At 41.2% G+C, this 26,339-nt stretch overlaps 1 protein-coding gene across 2 annotated transcripts in view; it reads left to right on the forward strand.

Moving 5' to 3' along the window:
• Positions 1-15,024, forward strand: part of fgfrl1a (fibroblast growth factor receptor like 1a) — a 95,589-nt gene extending 80,565 nt beyond the window's left edge. For both annotated transcript variants that reach the window (XM_085789014.1, XM_085789013.1), the window contains exons 4-8: positions 360-437; positions 6,030-6,341; positions 10,883-11,055; positions 11,825-12,005; positions 13,439-15,024. In XM_085789014.1, the coding sequence (XP_085645140.1) occupies positions 360-437; positions 6,030-6,341; positions 10,883-11,055; positions 11,825-12,005; positions 13,439-13,866 (1,172 nt within the window). In that variant the 3' untranslated portion in view covers positions 13,867-15,024. The remainder of the gene's footprint in view (positions 1-359; positions 438-6,029; positions 6,342-10,882; positions 11,056-11,824; positions 12,006-13,438) is intronic.
• The last annotated feature ends 11,315 nt before the right edge of the window (positions 15,025-26,339 follow it).

The following is a 26,339-nucleotide window of genomic DNA, read 5'->3' on the forward strand; positions in this document are numbered from 1 at the left end:
GCGTAGCTCTGAGCAGCTCACAGCTCTGCTCCGCCGTTCTAAAAATAGCTTGCACCGACAATTAAAGGTAACGAACCTACTGCTATGACTATAGCGATTATGGCAATGGGCCAATAGAAAATGTGTGCAATTTTAACAATATTACTCTTCTGTGTTCGATGTAATTTTCACATGTGGCATCCTGCCGGGCCAATTTGTTTGTGAACACAATTCATGTATAATATCAAAACAACGCAGCACTGACAACTACGGGATCAAGAGAATATCTTTGTCTGATTATTGGAGTATATTATTCTTGATCAGCTGTTTAAGAAATTGTGAATTCAACTAACATTTTGTCTTTTCCTCTTTATCGCCAGACGACTCCAGCTCAAGAGGTGGAGCAGCGGCGGCCAATGGCGACTCTGAACATGCCCCCGAGTTGGCCGGGAAACTGGGTGAGCGCTCCAAACTATCTCTGATCTCCTCCTCCTGAATATAGACAGATGCAGCTTTGGAAAAGGGAAGGAAGCCTTTAGATAGCTGAGGGCGTGTTTAAAATTTAAAAAATATACTATAGTAGCATATTGTACAATAAACACCTAGCGAACTGTGAGAGGGCAGAAGGTGAGGGTATATGCCCCACACACACACACACACACTCACACAGAAATACACTCAGGCACACACACACCAGGGTGGTTGTTTGTGTAGATAATTAGCTCTGACAGAGCAGAGAGCAGTCTATTTGTGTGAGGTGTGATTTGTTGGGACCCCTCTGGTGTCCCTGGACCCCTATCATGTAACTTAAACCTTTCTTTGCTTGCTGTTATCCTTTAATCCAACTCCCTTTCCTCTCCCCCCTTTTTTTAACACACATTCTTTCTCTCTTTATCTGTTTGCCTCCCAGTGCTCTCTCTCTCTCTCTCACACACAGAAACAGACACACACTCACACTGATTTGGCTCAGTGTGTCGATACCAGCTTTAAGCCCTGCATGAAAATTGCAGCCCCAGTATTTTCCGTGCATTCAGAAAGTGTTAAGATCCTGTCACTTTCCTCACAAACAAGTTGACAAGTGAAAACAAGTTTTTCCAAATGTATTAAAATGAGAACTTAAAATATCAGATGCAGTGGTGGAAAGTAACGGGGTAAATTTACTTGAGTACTGTAGGCTACTTAGTACATATCCAGAGGATTTGTACTTTACTTGAGTATTAGATTTCTTTGGTACTTATTACTCTTACTTGAATACATTTCCAAGACAAATATTTTTACTACTAGTTAATTTCTAGAAAGCCTGAAATGTACTGGTTACTTTCAGGTCTGCTCTTTTTTTTAAATCCTATTGGACACAAGCTGTGTTTGTCAAAGAAGGAAACCCTAACCCCTAAAAGCAGCACATCAGTGCAGGTGGTTTCAAAGAGTTAATTCTCAGAAACAAGAGTTAAAAGGTCCTTAAATTCATTTAGAAAAAATTATAGTAATTCATTGATGTGAAAAATAAGAAATTTACTCTTACTTTTACTTAAAGTAAATTTAAAAGCATGTACTTTTGGATACTTAAGTACCTTTAAAAGCAAGTACTTTTTTACTCTTACTCGAGTAACATGTTGACTGAGCTACTTTTACTTGTAACGGAGTAAATTTTGACCAGTAGTATTTGTACTCTTACTCAAGTACTTGGGTCGAGTACTCTGTCCATCTGCAGACACTGATATTTAGCCCCTACTGTATCTTGGGCAAATCAGAGGTGTTTCCTGTTCTGTTTCCTGCCTTAATGCTACGTACTGTATGAAGGTAATGCTAACTGGCCTCCATACACAGACATGATGAGAGTAATATCAACTTTATCATTTAATGCTCAGCAAATATCCTTATCAGGCTCTGTAATCCTGAGGCAAAATGAGATAAATGTAACTCTAATTCAAACGCTAACACCCACACAAGTCTCTTTTATCTAAATGTTGAGCCAGAGTTACATCACTTAGCAAGAATCTCATTATCTCTGCGTCTAAAATCGAATATTAGAAATGCGAAGGCTCCCTCCCTCCCCCTGCCTCCCCCTGTCTCTCTTTCTCTCCCTCTCTCCCTCCTTCAGTTCACACTCTGTCTCTCTCTGGCTCAGTGTCTGATCAAAGGCGCTCTGTCAGAGGGTCAGTAGTATTTTTACACTGTGAAGTGTGGCGTTGAAGTGGCCCCTGAGACCCAGAACAAGCCTGCCCTTTTGCCCGTTCTTAACTCTCTCACCCACTCCCCTCTTCCCTCTCTCCCTCTCTCTCCCTCTGTCGTCTCACTTTGTCCTCATGTTTCTTCCCTTCCACCTCCTCTCTCTCTCTCTGTCTCCCTGTGCCCTCTCTTTTACCTTTTACTTTCTTTTATTGTTTCTGCTCAGTTTCTTTCTCTTTGTTCTCCACTTTTTCTCCAGTTTTATTCATCTGTTTTTAGCAATCTGTCAGTCTTCTGTATGTTTTAACCTTAATGTGAACTTCGCTCTTTTTCCCTCCCTCTCTCTCTCCATCTGTTTTCTCCTGCACTTTGTTTAATTTGGTTCAGCTCAGACGCTGTAAATCAGTTCATTTCAATTGCACCTTGCTGTATTTTCTTCAAACTCAGGTCTCATCTTTATCCAACTTCACGTTAGATCAGCTGCACTTTGCTTTGGCTCCTTTTTCTCGTCCTATCAGTTCATTTTTAGTAGAAACAAGTGCAGCTGAACACGTCAGACATCACCAGAACATTAAACTATTAATCATTGTCTTCTCCTCCTCCTCCTCCTCCTCCTCCTCCTCTCTGCTTCCCTCACACTCTGTTAGTTGCAGTGACTCAGTGTGGTGACAGTTCAGCTGTAGTCCGGTAGCTTTTTCTCAGACTCATGTGTGTGGGGGGACGGAGGTGAGACTTAAAAGCCTTTCGGGTATGTTTTTTTTGTCATCCTGCCCATGCAGCTCGGGGTCGGACAGACAGCAACAGAGCTATATTCCGCTGAGTAATGCCGCCGTAGTGTAGTGAGGAGGTATCCAGATTTGAGCGTGCAAAAAAACCCGTCACATAACTCTCCCCCCGATTTGTTTACCCAGAGCTAGAATAATAACTGTGTCCAAAGAAAGAGACGCAACTGCAGTAGTTTCAGGGTGATTTATCGCCCCGGTTGATGGCTATCTGCTGCGGCTAGAACATGAGGGCTGTAAAATCAAGCGCTCCTGTGAATGATTTCCTCTCCTCCCTCTCTGCTGGATAGTTTTTTTCTTTCTTTTTTTTCCTCTTTGATGTGTTTTCACTGGTCGTTGATTGTTGAGGTTCCTTTATATAGAGGGATATGTGTGTATATGAATATCATTTCATGTGTTTGTAAGGAGGAATATGTACAGTATCTTTGAATGGCTAGACAGGGTTAAGTCATGCATCTGGGTGGAAGGATGTGGTTGTTTGGGTTGGTGCATGACGTTAACTGGCCATTTTATGTTTTGAAAGAAAGGATTTGCATGGGTGAAAAGGATGTGTTGGCATGAGGCCAGTCAGTGTCTGGCTTTTCACGGGCTTGTGCGCAAATACGAATTCAGGAGGACCGGATGTTTACAGCGATGTTACATAGCTGTCTAACAGGTTTGTGGGTTGTACAGTACAGTGAGCTCTCTCTCGCTCTCTCTCATGGAGGCATGATTTTTAGTTAAAAGGTGGATAGTTCAACATTTTGGCAAATTGGCCCATTGCCATAATTCCTATAGCAGTAGGTTCTTTAATTGTCGGTGCAAGCTATTTTTAGAACGGCGAAGCAGAGCCGCAAGCTGCTCAGAGCTACGCTACGGAGGCTAATGGGATTTCCATCAAACTCATCAAATACACAATCCAACAACTCCAAAACGCTCTTGTGGACAAGTTGTGACCTGCACATTCACCACGCTATGAGATAATAACAGAACGTTACCAGACAAGAGTTGTTTTAGAGGCAAATTCAGAGATAGCTTGATGAAAAACTGTCCCTGAAGGCAACGTGCATCAGCGGTTTTGCATGAATTTCCCTCTAAAACAACTCTGTCTGGTAACGTTCTGTTATTATCTCATATCGTGGTGAATGTGCAGGTCACAACTTGTCCACCAGAGCGTTGTGGAGTTGTTGGATTGTGTATTTGATGAGTTTGATGAGGGAAAACAAGAAATCCCATTATTAGCCTCCGTAGCTAAGCTCTGAGCAGCTTGCGGCTCTGCTCCGCCGTTCTAAAAATAGCTTGCACCGACAATTAAAGGTAACAAACCTACTGCTAAGACTATAGGCGATTATGGCAATGGGCCAATTTGCCAGAATGTTGAGCTATCCCTTTAAATATGCGGCAAGAGGTGCTGGATCAGTGGAAAAATCACGGCTCTGGTGTGTGTCTTGTTTGTGTGAATGCATGCTTTTGTGTCAGTCAGTGTGCGTGAGTGTGTTTCCAGTCATGTGAGTAAGTCTTTTGTGTCAGAGAGAAAAGGAAGTGATTAAACATTTTTTTCTTAAACAAAACAATTATGGTTTATTACAGCAAATTAGGTTGTATATACCAAGAGGCACGCTGCCATATGTTGTTACAACATGGGATTCCTGGCACCGCCGACAGCGATGACCTCAGTCCCTGTGACGCTCTCTGGACTACAAATCTCAGCCTCACAATCAGTCCTAAAATTCACTTTAGTGTTTAAAAAAAAAAAAAAAAGCAAATTCCGTGCACTTATTCAGTTTCAGACTTATTCAGCTTGTTCCTAGTTAAATTTTTCTCATTTGCAGACTTCATAGAGACACACAGATATAGATAACAAGGAAAAACAGAGGCCTTTTCACACCAGACACAAACGTGCACTTGTGTGTGGATAACAGAATTTTATTGAGTTCAAAGAAATTGATTTCACGGTGCATGACTGAGGCTTGTGCTTCGGTGCAAGAATATTCCCTGGATGATTTACTCGTAATCACATCAGTTGTTTCAGATATCAATGACCAATAAAACATAAAATTGGATGTCGCTAAAACCAAACGATGCAGAAGCTTGCGAACAACAACATGCAGTTCATGAAGACACACTGCAAAAACTCAAAATCTTTCCAAAGAATATTTGTCTTATTTCTTGTGAAAATGTCTCATTTCTGGTCAAAACTAATCTCTTTCCACTTAAAATAAGACTCATCACCTAAAAATGAACTTGTTTTTAGACAATTTTCACTTGTTTCAAACAAATTTTCACTTGAAATAAGTAGAAAAATCTGCCAGTGAAAGCAAGTTTTTTGTGCTTGTAATAAGAAAGAAAAACTTACTACACTATCTGCTATGATTTCAAGTTAATATATGCTTGAAAGAAGTAAAACGTGTCAAAAACAAGCTACTTTTTAATGTGATGAGTCTTATTTTAAGTATAATGAGATTGGTTTGACTAGAAATAAGACAAATATTCTTGGTAAGATTTTGAGTTTTTGAAGTGCAAACAAACATGTATAATATCAGTTTAATTATAGCTAAGTTCAACAACTCCTGATACCTTAAATATTCTAAAAAGACTATGTGTTTTTATAGCAGACTTCCAAATACTAATTATTGTTTTATTTCTCTAATGGGGAAAAACTGACTCTACAAAGTAGAAAACTAATATAACCTGCAACACAAGAGGCTTGAAACATTTCTGAACCCTCCCTCGGTGTCACAGCCTCCTCAGATAGTGTGGCTTTGATCGCTTGTTACGTCTAATAAAAGTGTCAAATAAGAATGTGATGAATTCCACGATCTGTTCTCCGTCCACTGGTCTGAAGAACAGAACAGAGCTTGTAAATATAACACTGCTCTTTAAACCATTTATCTCTGATAATTATTCTTCTGTTCTCTCCTTTTCTTCCTTTCTTCTCCTTCACATCAGAGGCAGAAAGACGTTTGTGATTTATATCTTCAAATCAGCGTTTCGTAGTTGAAATTGCAACTTTACATTCAGTTCCAATAAACTTCAAGTAGCTAATAACAGTGCAGCTTATTTTCCAATTGCAGATCTATGCCTACTTATTACAATTTAAATTCTTCTTTCCACTTGCAGTGCGTCCACGTTTTACCCAGCCGGCAAAGATGAGGAAGCGCGTCATCGCTCGCCCGGTGGGCAGCTCGGTGCGCCTGAAGTGCACGGCGAGCGGTAACCCTCGCCCCGACATCGTCTGGCTGAAGGACAGCCGGCCGCTGGCGGACGAGGACGGAGGAGGAGGAGGAGGAGGAGGAGGAGGAGGAGACGGGAAGAAGAAGAAGTGGACTCTGAGTCTGAGGAACCTGACGCCGGAGCACAGCGGGAAGTACACCTGCCACGTCTCCAACAGAGCGGGAGAGATCAACGCCACCTACAAAGTGGAAGTCATACGTGAGTTTTATGCATCGTTTATATTATACATACAATAAAACATTCAGAAAGAAGAACTTGGTGATATCAAAGCTGAAAAAGGTGATGGCATAAAACCTTCCCCACCTTCGTGCACTCACTGTCCATTAAAGCAGAAGTAAGCAGAATGTTTGTGTTAATATAAGTCTTAAATAGTTCTATCTTCCGACAGCAATCACTTATATAGAGTGTTTGGTCTGAAACACGGGTCTGTCAGTCACTCTGCTCTGCTCTGAGCCCAGGAGAAAACTTTCCTTGTATCTTACAACCTTTATCCAATGAGGAGAGAGAACGGCATAAAGGGGCGGTCCTCTCTGTGTGTGCAGCCAAGGGATGCGCGTGAATGTGGTGACGTAGGGACGAGGGCGGGGACTGCTAACTCCATCTGCTGACAGGAAGTTAGCCAAAACCACCGGATCACTTACTTCTGCTTTAATATGCATTGTCCCGACTAAATAAACAAATTAAGTAAAGTAAAGTAAAGAAAAATCAAGTCCCAGATCCACACTGAAATGTTAACCCTCCTGTTGTCTTTCTAGGTCAAATTGACCCAATTTGTTCCCTTTTTCCATCCTTTCTCCCTTCCTTCCTTTCTCCCTTCCTTCTTTCCACAATCATTTTTCCCTCCCTTCCTTACCTTCGTCTTTACTTCTTCTTACTTCCTCTTTTGAGCCAATTGACCCTCCATCTTTCTTTCCTTCCTTCTTTCCCTTCTTCCTTCCTTGAACAAATCTGTTCCCTCTCTCCATCTTTCTTTCCTTCCTTTTCCCTCCCTTCTTTCCTCCCTTCTTTCCCTTCTTCCTTCCTTGAACAAATCTGTTCCCTCTCTCCATTTTTCTTTTCTTCCTTTTCCTCTTCCTTCTTTTCACAACCCTTCCCTTCCTTCCATCCTTCTTCCTTCCTTTTTGACCCAATCTTTTCCCTCCCTTTATCTACATGTATTTTTCCTTCCTTTCCCCCTTCTTTCCTACCATCTTTCCCTTTGTCCTTCCTTCCTTCCTTCCTTCCTTCCTTCCTTCCTTCCTTCCTTCCTTCCTTCCTTCCTTCCTTCCTTCCTTCCTTCCTTCCTTCCTTCCTCCAAGAGGGTTACAATATAAACAGAGCTCAGAAATAATCAATTGAAACAATTTTTCTCACTGCGTGTGTTTGAACATTGACTAAACAACATGAAGTCACGGTCCACTTGCAAGTGTTTTTGTAGATTTGAACCATCCTGTGTTCGTCTCCATCAAATCCTCCGATGCAGTAATTGTAATCATGCATGCATATTTTGTTTACATAGGTCTTCACATGCTCTTTGTGTACTTTACAAAATCTGTTATTCTTTATTTTATTTCCTTGGGTGGATTTTTTGATGAAGTGTTAGTTCATAGATTTGCAGTATTTATGCTGAAGCTGTTATTTATGAAGGACTGTCTGTCTCTTCATTCCTGAGTACATTTAAACGTTGCAACACAAGATCAAGTCTGTGTAAAAAAAAAAAAAAAAGCCAAAGATAATCAGTGAACATTGATCTGAAACAGAAAATCTCCACTGTTCTCTATAAGCAGCTCCAATGTTTGTGGGTTTTGTGGTTCGACCGGATGTAAAGATTCTGGATACATGTGGTCATCTCATGTCCAGACACATCTGAAAGTACATTTTTTTTGGAGTTGTGGTGTGCGACTTGTTGAGTGTGTGCCGCTGGTATAGGATATACATTTACATATACCTCTCACCCAAACAATAACATACATTATGCTGTACACAGTATGTATATTGTTGCTTGACTGAGAGGCCTGTCTGACTGAATGGCAGGGTTGGAAATGGGTTTTTGTTTCCATCCTGACTTACAATACGGTGATTATGTCGAATGTGTAAGATCATATGATCACGAGCACCGTAATTAACTTTTCAAACGTTGAAATGATTTGTTGGCAGAGTAATCAGTCCTTGCTTTCATAAGGAATCGCTCATTGTGCTCGGAAAAGAAGCTGAGTGTAGGTTTCCATCTGGTGTGAAGAGAAAAACACATGAAGACAACGGTCAGTCAGTCCATTGGCTTAAAGGGATAGTTCACCCAAAATTAAAATTTCACTCATTATATCTACTCACCCTTATGTCGACTAAGGGCTGGGAGAAGTTTCAGAGTCCTCCGTGCCTTCTCGGAGTTACGGGGGGGTCCGCGCAGCAGTATTTGTCCATATAATGGTTGTGAATGGTGCTCACTTTTCTTCGTCCAAAAAGACACACCAAAAAACATCCAAATACCTCCATACTGCTCGTCTGTAATGTCCCTCTTGTATTGAAGCCCCGACATGAGAAATTGTTCCACCGGTCAGTGCAAATCACGCGAGATTTGCACTGACACAGGAAGAGCAGAGACACTGGGAGCTTCCGCTACAAACAAGCTTAAAATATAGACTTATTTAATTTTTTTCGGAACAGTTTCTCATGTCGGGGATTCAATACAAGAGGGTCATTACAGACGAGCAGTATGGAGGTATTTGGATGTTTTTTGGTGTGTCTTTTTGGACGAAGAAAAGTGAGCACCATTCACAACCATTATATGGACAAATACTGCTGCGCGGACCCCCCCATAACTCTGATAAGGAGGACAGATAACTCTGAAACTTCTCCCAGCCCTTAGTCGACATGAGGGTGATTAGATAATGAGTGAAATTTGAAATTTGGGTGAACTATCCCTTTAATGCTACAAACCTGCAGGAGAAGATTATTTTAAAAAATCACAATTGTGTTATTCTGGTTGAATTTGACTTTTCTAAAGTGTCGAAGATTATGTTGCACAACACTTTTTCTTCTTTCTTTTTTTAACTGAATCCATTAGTGCGACCACAGGGAGAGTGTCAACCAAAGTTTTAAGCTGCAGTCAGCCACAGACCAGACTCACCAATGTGCAAGCAATTGAGCTGCACCAAGAATAGAAGTTTAAAATAGCTTTTAAAAGCCTCCTTTCACTTCAACGGCATTTATTGATCACCGCCAGCCCTGTCAGTAAACTTCAGTCAAGCGAGCGAGGAATGCTCAGCAGGTTTTGTTGGTGTGGAGACGGACGGACGGTGAGGCGAGCGGCTCCAGATTCAGTCTGAACAAGGTTTAGTTTCGCTGTTGAGAGCAGAGAGAGTGTGTTATGATGAGTTGTGGGTGTTTTTTGATGAATTAGGTTGTTGGAAAGCTGCAAAAGCTGTTTGTACGCTGGGTGATTTAATGTTGAGCCGTTTACTGTGTGTGTGTATATGTGTGTGTGTGCATGCACTGAACTGGATGTTATACCGAGTGTTATTGCTCTGCTGAGAGGCTCAGACCGGCGCTCTCGCCTCTAGCTTTACACGCCACATCTGCGCTGCATTAAACTACAGCTGTAGTCTTTTTCCTGAAAGACATTTACACACTCACTCACATGTGCACACACACACACCCTCGCAAACACACCACACACACACACACACACACAGTCAGTCAGGGAGGAAGTAAATCAAAGTCCTGCTCGCTCATTTAAATGTGACATTTTCTCGATCAGTAGAGATTCACTCAGCTGTCAGTCATTCACAGCTGTTAAAGACAAGTAGGTCTAAACTGTGAATCTCTAAATCCACAAATACAGATTACTGACAATTATACTTAACTGTCTGATCGTCATGGCGGGTTTGCACCTGCTTGACCACCAGCAGCCTTTGTAAAGGTGGGATTAAGTAATTTTGAGATTAAGTACATTAAATACAGATTACCCATGCACCATTTGGCATCCCTCCAGAGCCTTTACAAATGAACAGCAGTGCCCAAAGACTTCACACCAGCTGAAGCTGAATGGGGTTATAGTTTGCATTGCATTGTGGGAAAGCCCATAGCCGCCCTTACAAGAACAACAAAGGCAGCCCCTCTTAGTCTAAAACCTGTAACTTTAATGAGTCCCCCTGGAAGTCAAGAAGCTGTGTCCTTTGCATCAGAGACAAAACTTTAGACGCCTTTAAATTCTGCCAAACAGCTGATGTCAAACATGGAGGGAAAAAAATAAAAAATCCTAACACTTTCTCGGGTTATGTTCCCGTGAGATCGCTTCGCCAGATGCTATAAAGGAGACTATTGAATGTGTCTGGAAGGTGTGTTTATTCTGCTGTATAAACTGAGAAAGAAAAGGCGGTAGCTAAAGATAAGGGATCTGTTTGTGTGTCTGCAGCAGTGCAGGGAGGATGTGGTGCGGTGCACGTGAATACGGCAGATACTGTTCAAATAATGCTTTCAAACCGTGTTGTTTTCTCTCAGGGCTGGTGCTTTCTTTTTAACTTTTTACTCTTTTTCATTCACTTCAAATAAAATGAATAAAAGGAGAACATGCTCTTTGCTCACGGTGTTTTTCCCATGTTTTTTTTTTTATTCTGGCTTCTGAATTCAACAGGTTTCCAAGATATACATCAAACTATCTTCTTCTTTTAATACTGGAAACTGAAATCTAATTCAATATTTACTTTATGTGAATGAATTAATCTGTATATTTTCTCCGTCTTCTGTGTCTCTTTCTGCAGAGCGTACCAACGCTAAGCCCATCCTGACCGGGACTCACCCCGTCAACACAACTGTGGACTACGGAGGCACCACGTCGTTCCAGTGCAAAGTCCGCAGCGACGTCAAGCCGGTCATCCAGTGGCTCAAAAGAGTCGAACCCGGTGACGAGAACAAATTTAACTCCACCATCGAGGTACAAACGAAGTTTTAAGATCCTTTTAATGGTTTTCAAAGCTCTTAAAGGTCTCAGTCCCAGTTACCTATCTGATTTGCTTTTAACATATTAACATATGGCCTTTTAATTATTCCAAAAGTTGCTAACAAAACATATGGTGAGGCCTCATTTTATCATTACGGCCCACGCCTATGGAACCGACTGCCTGAGGACTTGAGGAGAGCAGAGAATCTGGACATTTTTAGCCTTGCTTTTAACTGATTCTTATTATTTTTACTATTCTAAAACATTCATTTAATTTAATTTATTTTATTTTCCTATTTATTTATTTATTTTATTATTATTATTATTATTATTATTTTAATTCATCCATTTTTATTCTATTTTATCCTACTACACCTGTCTATTTTTATTTCATTTTATCTAGTTTCTTTCTCATCTTCTCATTTTTTATCTATTTTACTTAATTTTATCTGGTGTTTTCCCCACTGCAAATAGATAGCGTTTCCCCGATGTCTCTAAAATCCAATGTTCTAAAATTATTGTGTGAATGTGTATGCGTTTGCGAGTGTACAGTATGTGTGTCTCCCAATATGTGTTCCCTATGTTGCTTGTTTTTATCATGTGAAGCACTTTGAGCTGCCGTGGGCATGAAAAGTGCTATACAAATAAAGCCTGATTGATTGATTGATTGATTGATACACACTGTGACACAAATGATGGAAGTAGTAAAAAAACAGACAGAACTGCTCAATGAACTTGCCGTTCTGCCTGATTTCATTCAAAGGTTGGAGACCATCGCTTTGTGGTGCTGCCGACGGGGGAGGTGTGGTCCCGTCCCGATGGATCTTACCTCAACAAGCTGCTGATAACCAGAGCCAAGGAAGAGGACGCGGGCATGTACATCTGCCTGGGAGCCAACACCATGGGCTACAGCTTCAGGAGCGCCTACCTGACCGTCCTACCAGGTCAGAGGAGGAAGGAGAGACACACACACACATAGAGAGAAACACATAGGATCATGTGTATTTACCTGTCTGGTTTAAATATTACAGAGCAAGATACATGACTAGACTTGGTCCTCACTTGGTCTTGAGTCTGTTAACTACATTTTTTCACTTGATATAGTATATTAGTGGCAAAATAACTAATAACCTGCAATAAGGAAGGTGTATCTGCATCATTGTATGTGGCTTCACCAATCATCTTACATCTCTGTCTATGAATTAGAAACTATTTTGATGATCGTGGTAGATACAGTATTTTCAAGCCAAAGTATCCTGCTGTGTGCCTGTGCATATTCTCATTTGCCCAGGTCATAGTATCTCAAAGGAGGTTAAATCGAAAGCAACTGGACTTAGTTATTTGTCTAGGAAGACGTTTCACCTCTCATCCAAGAGGCTTCATCAGTTCATGTAGCATCTGACCAGGCTGGGACTGGTCCAACTATCTGGTGTGGAGACCCAGTATTTAACCTCCTGTGTGGGCGTTCACAAGGGTGATGATGTCACTGGTTCCCTTTTGTGCTCCAAGTGTCAACGACAATCGTTAAGTGACTGTCTTTGGTGGAAAGTTGGTTTCGACTTTGTTAGTGCGCTATTGTGTTATAACGACTGGGTCTCCACACCAGTTAGTTGGACCAGTCCCAGCCTGGTCAGTTGCGTACATGAACTGATGAAGCCTCTTGGATGAGAGGTGAAAGGTCTTCCTAGACAAATAACTAAGTCCAGTTGCTTTCGATTTAACATCCTTTGAGATCCTGCTGTGTATCTGCTGGTTCCCAGATGTGAGAATTTTATGCTTTTCTTTGCTTTATATGTTGATAAAACTGAATATTTCAGGGTTTCAGGTCAAACATTTAGTAACATTGCACAACTGGGGTTGTAGCCCTTGTTTAAAGAGGAACTATGCAGGATTTGTAGCTTCATTTTGCTACATTTTTAAACAGCTTTGGAGTAATTTTGATGGTTTCATAAGTGGTTTAACTTGTTATGAGGGAGAATGGAGGCTCTTTGCAAGATCAGTGTCCCAGCTCTCGTCTTTGCGCACCGCGACACAAACACATAGTTTATGACAGATTAAACTACACAAATATACATGTCTTAACATCGTATATGATATATAGCATTATGTACCGCTCTATTGAATGATTTCTCGCCGGCTTCATTGTAAACAAATGCACACGGCCAGGAGGAGGGTTAGCAAAACATTGGAAAAGTAACTGGACTTACATAGTTCCTCTTTAGAAATCTACAGCTACAACACCACCACCATCAGCTAAAAAGATGTTAACCAGCAACACGATGAATAACAGGAGTGTGTTACTTTCAGATCTAAACAGAAAGTTGGTATTTTCTGATGTTTGTCCGTTAATTAATGTCCACGTCTCCTTCTATTACAGATCTGAAGCCCCAGCTCAACTTGGTCCCCACGGCCTCCTCCCCGAGTCTCCCCTGGCCCGTCATTATTGGAATACCGGCCGGCGTCGCCTTCATCTTAGGCACCGCCCTCCTCTGGTTCTGCCAATCAAAACGCACCTGCTCCTCTGCTTCCCCTTCGTCCTCCTCGGCTCTGCCCGCCGCTCAACGTCTACCCGCGGCCAGTCGTGACCGAGCCTGCCCGACGCTGCCTCCTCAACCGGCCGCCGGGGACAAAGACTGCCTTTCGTACGAGGACTACGTCGCCCATCAGCAGCTGCTCCTCGCTCAGGGAGGCGCCTCGTTGGCTCCCAAGGTCTACCCGAAGATCTACACGGATATTCACACGCACACGCATTCGCACGTGGACGGGAAAGTGCACCAGCATCAGCACATTCACTACCAGTGTTAGCAGCAGCAGCAGCAGCAGCAGCAGAGCTTTGGTGTCTTCACATTCAACTCTTAACGTGAGCATGTTCCTGTGCCTGCAGACTCACTCACGACAGTCTGACACAGAAAGCAAAAAAGAACAAGGAAAAAACACACGCAAGAGACCGTGCACATCCTGACACAGAAAAAACATGGGATCATGCAATTCTTCCTCATTTTTTGCTGCAGCGTACAGTATGTTGTGTGCAAATGGACTTAACTCAAGACACAAACAATGAAGAATGTAAAGAGAGAAGACAAAGATCTTTTATTTTCAGTCAACATGGAGCCAACCCACTGCAAACGACAAGAGAACAGAGAAATCCCCCCAAAATGAGTTTTATTTCCTCTGTAAATGTCTAAGTCTCTGCCTCATTAGAAGCAACAATGAACTTCAAGAGCTTCAAGGTAACTTTACAGAAACCCACCACTGTATCTGCTTCTCTTCTTTTTTGTACTATAAAACCACAACCTCCTCAGCAACAGTACGAAAACAGCTCACTCACACTACTACGAGGCTCCAAATATAGCTACTCTTGTATATAGCGGAATATGATTATATGGCATTTAGCATGCTACTCCATCCTGGGTAATCTATAAAGAATAAGTGTGTAATGTAAAAAAAAAAGCTTCATTTCAGAGTAAATCTCAGGCATCAGCCCAACTGAGCCATAAAAAAACCACAACTCCAGACAAAGCCCACTGTATCCACCGTATCCACTACTACACCCTCCACACAGCTGTTCTGATAAACGTCCAGCTGTTATCTCGGTGCTGTGTGAAAAAGAAACACCAAAAAAAAAAAAAAAAAGAAAAACAAGCTGATGTCAACCTCTGTCAGTAGATTGATCAAAGTTCATGTATGACAGTTTACTGCACCTCTCAGAGGAGGAGGAAGAGGAGGAGGACATTTCCTGTTTGGGACTGTTTGGCTCGTTCACCCTCTTCAACAAACAGCACAAAGGGATCACCCACAATGCCTCAGTGTAACAAACATGGTGCCTTACTGTATGATGAGAGTTGTGTCCAGATTTTACGGCTCTCACCCTGAACTTTTTATATAAATATAGAGTATATCACAGGTTCTTGTTAATCTGATGTAAAGGGCTTTAAGGGAAGACACTACAGGTGAATAGGGTAACATTTTTAAATAACAGATATCACCATGAAACTTCCCAAGTTTATCACTTACATTAAGACAGATATATTTTGTATTACAAGTTTTGTCAAATTTTATGTTTAAATATGTAAATGAGGCAATGTCTGATGAGATATGCGCTAATTTGCATACATTTCCAGAACCGAAATCTGAACAATGGATAAAGCCCCTTTCAAAATTCTTGCTTTATTTTGTAGAAGTTGTTGTTTTTCAGAAGTTTTTACAGAGGGGATTTTGGGATATCTGTTTTTATCACTTTGTAAATGAGAAAATACTGTCACTAGCCCTAAAAAAAAATCCAATTTCCCCATGTTTTTAGGAATAAAATGTTGTATAAATCCGGCTGTGAATGATATATCAACAATCCCTTCTGTAAAAACCTTCAGAATATAGACAGGAATAAAACTGGAAGGTTTGGTGTCTGTTAAGTGCTGCTGAAGCTCAGAGTCTGAGGAAAAACTCATTTTGAGAAAACAACCTTTAAAGACTTGTACTGTTAAATTCCATAGATTGTTAATGTAAATCACACTTTTACGATTGGTTGCGGATACGGAGGAAATGACAATTTTTGGATGCTACATCATTGTTCAGGAGAGAGAGAGCTTTACAATGATACCTGACATGACATGGGTCAGACTAACTTTTGGTGAACTTAGGAGAAATCTACCGACAAAAGAGACAAAATGATGTAAAATAACCACCTTAATGTGGATTTTCTATCATTTCGTTTGACTTTTCTGAAAGAATATATGTTAAGGAAGAAAAACAGCCAAAAATCTCAAAATTGATCAATGCATGAAAATACAGTGTTTTTGCCTGTAGTGTCTCGCCTTAAAAAGAGAAACTTCCACTTTCTAACTCAAAGATTTAAGACTTGAAACCCTCAGTTCTTATTCTAGCATCACAACAATGATGAATTGGGTTTTCATTGAACAGGGTGTTTGTGTTGCGTGTGCTGTTTATCACAGAGCAGAGAGTCTGGAGACATGTTTTAATCTAAAGAGGCACAGTCTTGATAATGAGCTGCCTTCTCGCCTGCAGCAGTTTCTATCACCCTGATAAACACAGTGGAAAATGTGCTAATCAACACTTTTAAGATCTTTTTAAAGGTCGGTAATGGTTCCACAGCTTGTTACTAATTCAATCTCAGTATTTTAAATGTTAAACTTAGAGCCATTTATTGTGCGGCGTCTTTCATGTGGATGGACGTCGATCTTCAGGTATATCAATTAGTCTTGTGCAGTCAAGAAAGTGTCAGTATGTTTTGACTTTCCACTAATTTTACAACTGAATCTGAATCTGAACTGAATTAACTGGATCTACATGTGGATTTTATACCTTTTCTCACTATTTGAGTACAATTTGATCCTCAAGGTTTCAGCGCTAACCCCCGTGTTAAAGCCCCTACACACCCATGTTACACTGCCACAGGTGTTGCCACTTATTTTAACCATCTACAGGACTATAGCCTACGTATGTGAAAATGAACAGACTCCCTCGCTCTTCCCTCTCTTCTGTGGGAAACTATAGAGTCCTCATCATCCTCATTAATTCAGTGAACTTGGTAAACGTAGGTAATTCCTAATGCAGGTTCCTCCTGACTTCATCCTGAGTCTCATCATCAGACAAACTGGAAACATGTGTGTGTGTGTTTGCACAGGGTCTGTCGGTCAGTGAGGTCATCGGCAGCTGTTAGGACTAAAGCAATTAGTCCTCCTTATGAGGATCCAAGGCTGAGCGACATGTTTTTGCTTGTAAGGTGTCAGAGATCTGCAAAAAACAAAAAAAAAAAGTGACCATTATGAGGTTATGTTTGAATCCCAAAAAAGTAGTTCTTCTACATGCGCTAAAATCCAAAATATAAAGCATCAAAGTCACCTGTAACAGTAGCAACAGCTCGGTAGCTTGTTGAGTTTTCTTTCTGGAAGTCTTTATAGAGATTTTGATCATCACGTTCTCCAGTTTGACTTTTATTCTCAGCCTGCCGGTCTTTTGCATTCATGAATCTCGATGCTTCTAGGTCGTTTCTGGGAAGATCCCTCTCCTCCGGCCCTCGGTGAACTTGATTATCGTCGACCAGAACCTCCCTTTAAAAAATAAAAACCAGCCGTGCCGTGTCCTCAGCAGCACGCGGGGCCATTTGTAAGAGACTCGCTCTTTCTCAGGTGTCCATCTTGTTGTCCCTGCGTGTGCTCTCATGAATCTGACCACTAAAAGAAAGAAAAACGGTGTAAAGCGATATCCTCAGATAAGATTTAGGTTTCAGCTGTTTTACATTACAGCTCTGTTTCCCTTCCTCTCTCACTCGGCCATGTGTATGTGTAAAAAGAGTGTGTGTGTGTGTGGTGACTCTGTCCAAAGATGTTCAAACACACAAATGTAGAATTGTACTGTATATATGTGAAATATGAAAGATGAAAAGCGTAGGTCGGTCGTGTAGTTGACTGTGTTCAGTTTCCCCTCAGTAGCTCTTTTCTCCACGACACTAAAAATACAACAGCGAGAACTTTACAAGTGCGATTAAACAAGCGTGTGACAGGAAGTGATATATTGAGCTCACCTGGTGAACTCGGTAACACATGTGGTCGTTGTTCAGCATTTATTTTTGCACATAAATCTTTAAGCTCAAGTGGGAAAATGTACAAATATATTAACATGGATAAATCATATATGCCCCTTTTTTTAATTATTATAGGTTCACTGGTACTCTCTAATCTAAATTTATCTGATACCTGTGAAGTTTTTGTCTGATCACACTTACAAATATAGAAATATACAAATTAAAGCCTACAGATAATTGTGATACCATCTGTGCATAAATCTGTCATAAAACTCAAAACACAAGAAGCCTCTCACCATATCGTCCTCTTAATTCATCCTTCCCTCAGGTCCCCCCTCTTCTGTAGAAACCCTCTAAATTAAAAGCATGTGACGCCAAAGACAAACTTTATTCTGCTCCAAAGGGAGACGCATTTAAATGAAATGAATGAAAAAATAAGAAATACTGTATTCACTCTCTCTCCCTTTTGAGATGTTTGTCCTTGTCCTCTGTCTAAGAAAGTTAGAGTTATTGGTGTTACTTTATTTTGAAGTTTTCCTCTCTGTCAAATCTAAAATGAATTTCAGTCATTGCGTTTCTTTTCTTTTCTTTTTTCTTTTTTTTCCTGATTTCACATGTTCGTTTAAGTGTCAAAGCTGATGGACTGCCAACAGACAGACTGTATATATATGTGCACTTACCACTTAGTATGTACGTGAAATGACATTAGCGTTGAAACAATAGAAAATGGTGTAATGTGCTGATTTTAGTGAGATTCTTTTGGACCATACAGTACAGTAACCGTGGCGACAACACACCCACCGACCCCACAAAACAGAAAACAAGGAACAGTTTGCTTCTAATTTATTTTTCTCTCTTGACCTGTTTGTTATTTTTCATATAATTGGGGCATTATACTGCATGAGTGGATTTTGTGTTATAGTCATAATGTAAGCTATGTAGCAAACACCGTGTTCATGTCATTGTAAGATACTGTATTTATACCTGCCGACGGAATATACGAAATTTTATCGATAATCTTTGTATCGACAATCTTGTACAGTCTATCATCATTTAGGATAAAAAAAATGTGTTTCCTCCCATTGTAATCACGTTATTGGTGCCATTAAAAAGAAAAAAAAAGTCAAATCTATGTGATAACCGTCTTTGTTTTTGTTTTATTTTCCATTCCCATCCTGTACTGTAGCTACACACAAACCCCTCACAGACCACAGGACTGTGTTTAAGCCAATGTCCCTCTCTAAATAGTTGTAGCCCTTCAATTGTGAGCGCTGCAGCCGGCGTTTCATCTGTCAACGTGTCTGTCTGCGCTGATGACAGATGGACAAGCGTTGCGTGCAGATGGAGGGGTGTGTGAAGGCCCAGAGAGTCTCCCTCTCCCTGACTCACTTTTAAGAGAGGAAGATGATGAAAGAAAACGCTGCTGAAAGGACGGGGCATTGCAATGATGATGATGGCAACAGGGCAGGACATGACAACAGAAAAAGATGACACACAAAACAACAACAAAAGTAGTTGTTTCCAAGCTCTGGTGTTTTTATCTCTTTATTTTCTGCTCGACTGTGAAGCAGGTTTCCCCCTCCAGCATGGAAATAATCATCATCCAGGACTTTCCACAACGATATATTTAAAAGCTGAATTAACAGAGAAAAACATGCAATAAAAAGCAATACTAACTTCTAACACCCTGTCAAGTCGTTATGACCAATGTGTTGGTCTGGTTACTCATCCAGCAGATATGCTCACTCTAATCTCTGAAACCCAGCAGGTCTTAGTTCAAAGGGATAGTTCACCCAAAATTCAAATTTCACTCATTATCTATTCACCCTCATGTCGACTAAGGGCTGGGAGAAGTTTCAAAGTCCTCCGTGGCTTCTCGGAGTTACAGCGGGGCTCCGTGCAGCAGTGTTTGTCCATATGATGGTTGCGAATGGGGCTCACTTTTCTTCGTCCAAAAAGACACACCAAAAAACATCCAAATACCTCCATAGTGCTTGTCTGTAATGTCCCTCTTGTATTGAAGCCCCAACATGAGAAATTGTACCGAAAAAAATTAAATAAGTCTATATTTTAAGCTTGTTTGTAGCAGAAGCTCCCAGTGTCTCAGTTCACTGCTCTTCCTGTGTCAGTGCAAATCAAATCACGCCAGCGGAACAATTTCTCATGTTGGGGCTTCAATACAAGAGGGGCATTACAGACAAGCACTATGGAGGTATTTGGATGTTTTTTGGTGTCTTTTTGGACAAAGAAAAGTGAGCCCCATTCGCAACCATCATATGGACAAACACTGCTGCGCCCCCCCCCCCCCTCGTAACTCCGAGAAGGCACGGAGGACTCTGAAACTTCTCCCAGCCCTTAGTCGACATGAGGGTGAGTAGATAATGAGTGAAATTTGAATTTTGGGTGAACTATCACTTTAATATCCAGGCTTCAGTCCTGTTGTGTTGCACCAGCTTCACTACAGACACTGACTGGACTCTGTCTCCTGTGTTTCACTGATAACATCTGTCCTCTGCAGCTGGAAACAGGGTTAATGAGAGACTGGACCGAAACTTCAACTTGAAATTTTCCGGCAGTAAAAACCGAAGCCACAGTTTTACATTTCATGCTGCCATTTGATCCGTATGTTGATGCAGAGTTTTTTTTCCCCTAATTTTCTGTTGTCCAGTTTTGGTGCCCGTGTAAACTGCAGCTTCGGTTTTCTTTGATTACAAAGGTGGCAGCGGATGTGGCTTTTCTTCTGCATTCAGAGCTGCTCTTCTCTTCTGCAATCCTTGGTTGTACAGTATTTGAGGATTTCCTCTCTATCAGTTTGGCCGTTCTGCTCCGACCTCTTGGCATCAGCAAAGCGTTTTGGCCCAGAAAACTGCAGCTCACTGGATATTTTCTCTTTTTTTGGACCCGTCTCTGTAAATATTAGAGATGGTTTTCGATCAAAATCACAGAAGATCAGCAGTTTCAAAGCCATGCCACGTTCAAACTCACTTTTTTAATCTATTCTGATGCTCAGGTTGAACTCCAGCAGATCATCTTGACCACGTCTGACTGATCAGACTCCAGGTGTTGAGATCCATACAGGCCTCGTGAAGTAGCTGTCAGTTCAGTGACAATTATTGCCTCTTATCAATAACTAACAGACGGCAGCACGCAGGCACTTCAGACCCATGACGAAGCCAATTTCTACTTCCCAAGAAGAATGAAGAGTTCAAGAGTCACATTAATAGTTTAAACGCCACTTTTCTGAACTAAGAAAGTTCAGATGAAACGATAAATAAAAAGCAGGTCAGTGAAAATAAAATCTGTCAGAAAGAGTTAAGGAAGAAGGGAAAGTAAAAAGAAAAACGTCTCATGTTCTGTATTTGCTTTGCTTCCAGTTGTCTTTCCAGTTTTCATTTAAATTAGATCAGACATCCCATATTAAACGGATGGAGACTGACCCACAGATAATTCCCCCTCATGCGCTGGACGCTTTGACCAAAAATAGGATCTTTAATTGACATATACAGTTTCACAACTCTCTGGACTGGAAGGTCAGAAATTGAGTAAAAAAAAAAAAAAAGAAGGGTTGAGGGGATGTTGGACGTGCAACGGAGAGGAAAAGCAGTTTAAGGAAAAATAAAAAACGAACAATGAAAATATACAGAGGGGGGAAAATACCTCACAGGAATTTGTGGTTTTGAAATTTTTGCAAAGTCAACAGTTACTCATGACTGCGTGACCTAACCCAGGGATTTACAAATCCAGGAACCTGTGGATTTCCATGCATCTGGAAAGCTTCACTGGTGATAAATAAATAGCCAGGCAAGTGATATGAAGGATTTAAAGCTGTGAAAGATACATTACACTCTACATTTTTGTTAAGTGTGAGATTTAAAGGGGAAAGACACAACTTGATAAAAGATACTATACAAGGCAAAGACAGTGTGTAACTTTCCTGGGTTGTTTCCATCCTTGACATTCAACTCTCATTCTTTTCTTATCTCAGAGATTAGCCTTTTCCGGCCTTTTTTCTTTTTTTTTTTTTGGTGTGTGTGTGTTGCTGGTTATCGCCTGTGAATTTGATTGACACGAGGAGTTAAAGGGGGGGAGGACAGAGGAGGAAGAGATGAAGAAAAGCAGGGAGGAGGAGGATGACATGGAGCTGAGCCGCTGACAGATGTGTTGAGCTCACCGCTGCTCTGCACTGATGAGCGGAGATGAGAAAATGGAGAGATCAGTGGAGAGCGGGGAAGTGTCGAAGGAGAGGGGAAAGAAATGTGCAGAGCAGGAAGGGAGGAGAGAAAGTCAGCGAGGCCTGAGACCTCAGAGTCCGACTGGTCGTAAAAACTGCTGAAACAAAATTCATATATTGATGTCAAAATTGAGACAATCTAGGTTTTTTTTATTTTTACTTTAAAGGGATAGTTCAACATTTTGGCAAATTGACCCATTGCCATAATCCCTATAGTCATAGCAGTAGGTTTGTTACCTTTAATTGTCGGTGCAAGCTGTTTTTAGAACGGTGGAGCAGAGCCGTGAGCTGCTCAGAGCTACGCTACGGAGGCTAATGGGATTTCTTGGTTTCCCTCATCAAACTCATCAGATACACAATCCAACAACTCCAAAACGCTCTGGTGGACAAGTTGTGACCTGCACATTCACCACGCTATGAGATAATAACACAACGTTACAAAACAGAGCCGTTTTCGAGGTAAATACAGAGACTACTTGATGAAAAACTGTCCCTGAAGGCAACGCGCATCAGCGGTTTTGCATGAATTTACCTCTAAAACAACTCTGTCTGGTAACGTTCTGACATGATTCATTGAAATATAAAAATATATACAGATGTGGCTGACATGGTTCGTTGAATTATAAAAAATATATATCTATACAGTTGCGATTGACATGATTAATTGAAAAATACAAAACATATAATTACACATGCTCGGATTAGGTTTACTTTCACCAGCTGCATGTCACTTCCTTCTCTCTCTCTCTATCTCTCCATACCCTTCTCTGTCCACTGTCTCATTCAAATCAAAGCAAAGTGCCCCCACAAATGACTAAAATTTCAATTCATGTGATGCATGCATGAACAAAAGTTCATCACAAAAGCTGGAGAAAAGTCTTTGGCAGAGCTTCATTTTTTTGTGAATGAACCTTTTTATTGTGTTACTGTAGGAGGATCCTGTGGTTTCTGCAGGTCTGTATTAACACTGTGACAGGCTCAACACAAGAGTGTGAAGTTACCGAGACATTCCTGAACCGCGCACAATCATGCATGAATGAACCGCTCCAGAAAACATTTCTACTCCCAAAGAGCAACATCGAATTTTCTACAATTTCTTTGCCACAATTTTGAAATCAATATCACAGATGGAGCTAAATTTGAGACCTCTATAGACCCCGTGGTCTTGGCGGACCTCTTATCCAGTGGTGCAGGGGTCTGGGTCTGGGTCTGGGTCTAGGTTTTGGGTTTTGGGTCTGGGTGTCAGTGCGGTCGGCTGGTTGGGAGGGTGTGAACTCGTGGAGGAGATTCCTGGAAGCTTGAGTCAACAGCAGCTGTGGCTGGTGATGAGGAGAAGCTGTCCAAAGAGCTTTTTTTTTTTTTTTTTTTTTAACGGCAACTGCCTTTTGACTGTGAAAAGAGCGCTCAGGTGAATGGAGTCAGTGACCATGAAGAGGCACACACACACACACACACACGCACACACACACAGACAGCTGGGAAACACACATGAACGCATTAGTCATAGAAACCCAAAAGATACCTATGCACACACACTCTCTCACCTGGAAAATGGATGGAGACCGTTTCGTCATGTGCAAGTGCAACATGTGCACATGGATACACAAAAGCACAGATGCAACACACACACACACACACACACACACACACGGACACCTGGCTGGCATTGAGGCTCTCTCTCTTCTGTTTGCATACCTCTCCCTCTCTGCGCTCATCCTCCACACAGCCACAAAGCTGCCATTAAAACTAGGAAAACAAAAACACACAAAAAGAGGCTAAAAGGGGGCAGCAGGCGGCTTCCATCCCTCCTCCACCCATCCCTCCCTCACTCCTTTCCTCTCTTTCTCCATCTCTCTGTCCCAAATGTTTACCCCCCCCCACCCCCCGCTCCCCACCCCCCCGTGAAAAGAGAGGGATGTGGACATACAGGGTGAGAAAAGAAAGAAATCTGGCAGATGGGACGGGAGCCAGGGCCTTTAAAGTCTGCCACAGAGCCGTGACAAAAGCCTCCTAATCTCGGTGTTGTCTTTCTGCCCCTTTTTCTCCCTGCACATCCTGCCAAGTGTGTGTCTGTGCATGTGTGTGTGTGTGTGTTTGTGCATGTGTGTGAGAAAGGAGAGGAAGAACCTCCGAGTCAGTGTGCATGCGTTATACAAGCGAGAGCGTGTGTGTATTTGTTTGAGAAAGTAGTAAAATGGTCAGGCACGTTGGTGTGTGTTTGTGTGAAAAGAGACTGTGTGATAAAAACAGGAGTGTGTGTGCACATATGTGTATTTATATATATGTGTGTGGTGTGTATTTGTATGTGTGTGTGTGTGTGTGTGTATAAGACAGGAAAGGAATCTTTCCACAGGCGTGCTGACATCACTCAAGCATGCATGGGACAGTTGGAGGAGACCAGGCCCCTTCAAAGGCAGCAGCCTGCCTGCCTTCACATGTGGGATGCCTCTGTGTGTGTCTCTCTCTGTGTGTGTGTGTGTGTGTGTGTGTGTGTGTGTATTGAGTGTGTATACAAGTGGTTCAGGTCACCCATACTCACCTGTTCCTCTCTGACTCATAAACCGCCCCTATTAAGCTCTCTTCCGCTAAAACACAAAGACAAGGCAGTTTCACTTCACTCTGTGTTTGAGCGACCAACAATTCCTCACTCAGTCTCATCTTTTCTTCCTTTTGTGTGTGTGTGTGTGCGTGCATGCGTGTGCGGTGTGTTGTGTGCGCATATGACCTGCTGAGCGTCCCTTCCTCATCCTGTAGATCCCTATCAGAGGCAGCTGTGGTCCAAAGACCTTCACACACAGCAGAGGAATGCACATTACGGCCATCATGATATAAACAGGACAGTGATAGGCTACAGTGCCATCTACAGGCCAGTTAAGTTTATATCATCTAAATAGACAAATTAATTAATGTTGATCTGGTGATGATGTTACACAATTATTAGAAAACACAGAAATTATGGTACATGTGCGTTGTTAACAACTGAACTGACTGACTTATATTTGTTATTTCCATGGCTACAAATTCTTACTGTGTTTGAGAATAATGAGTCCCACTACAAAGATGCATTTAACAGAATATTTCATTTTATTTGAATTATATATTTCATTTTAAAAGATGATTTTGTATCAACTGGTCAGATGGGACAGATGTTTTGATTTGAACGTCTTGTGTGATAATGTGTTAATAGCTGCAAAAGGCCACAAAGAGAAATGTGTTACTCCATGTGTTTTTGACCACTTCATCCAAACCTCTAGGCTTGCAACTTGTTAAAAAAGAAAAGAAAAGGGGAAAAAAAACCTTAAAGGTGTCACAGGACAAAAAAAAGAAAAAGTAAACCTCTGAAATATATAGAAATGTGAATTAACATTTTGTCTGTCAACATCTGACCTGTAAGCATTAAAGCTAATTCATCTATGAGGTACATAGTTACTATCCTTAAACTACACTATATGAGAAGAACATGTGTTTAAAATACGCATTACAACAAGGGTTTGGTTTCAGTGTTATGAGTATAGAGAAGTCATTCAGAAATAAATCCCCTCTGGTGGCTTTTTTTTTCTCTCATTTAGGTCATTTTTTAAATAAGAACATCTTCATTAGTTTTCCTGTTTTTTCTTCCAACACTAATGTTAAACAGTGGAGGCGATGGAGATCAGAGGTTATAAACCGCGGGGCCGAGGAGACGGCAACGCAAAGACGGCGTTGTTGCTCACCTCACCTCAGGAAGACAAATAGCTCCGGTGTGAAATCATTTAGTTCATGTCGTGTCTTGCCTTGAGGGGATTACACTTCCACCACCACCAAAGGTACAAGACTGAAATACTGAGTGACAAAGTGTGAAATCTGGATCAGATTAAGTGGGAAGCTTCTCTCTCACACACACACACACACACAAACATAAGGATGGAGATGGAGAGAGAGAGAGAGAGAGATAGAAGGAGGGAGGGAGTAACTGTGGGAACACGCTGCTGAATAATTACCACTGACATCAGAATAGTTTTCTTTAGCTCTCTGAAGTGGCAGGGCTCATTTGTACAGCCTGGAGCCATGCAGGGGTGTGTGTGTGTGTGTGTGTGTGTGTGTGTTAGAGAAAGTGAGAGAGATAAAGACATAGAGAGAGAGAGAAGGAGATGTCTAAGTGTACACTGCAAAAACTCAAAATCTCTCCAAGAATATTTGTCCCTTTTCTTGTCAAAATGTCTCATTTCTAGTCAAAACTCATCTCTTTCCACTTAAAATTAACTTGTTTTTTAGATAATTTTCACTTGTTTCAAACAAATATTCACTTGAAATAAGTAGAAAAATCTGCCAGCGAAAGCAGCAGTTTTTTGTGCTTGTAATAAGGAATAAAAACTTGCTCCACTATCAGATTGTTCTACTTTATTCGAGTGAAAATATGCTTGAAAGAAGTAAAAAAGTATCTAAAAACAAGCTACTTTTTATGTGATGTTTCTTATTTTAAGTATAATGAGATTTGTTTTGACTAGAAATGACATTTTGACTAGA

This window comes from Trachurus japonicus, chromosome 10 (assembly GCF_045865225.1).
Source record: "Trachurus japonicus isolate A0001 chromosome 10, Traja_1.0".
Taxonomy (NCBI): Eukaryota; Metazoa; Chordata; class Actinopteri; order Carangiformes; family Carangidae; genus Trachurus; species Trachurus japonicus.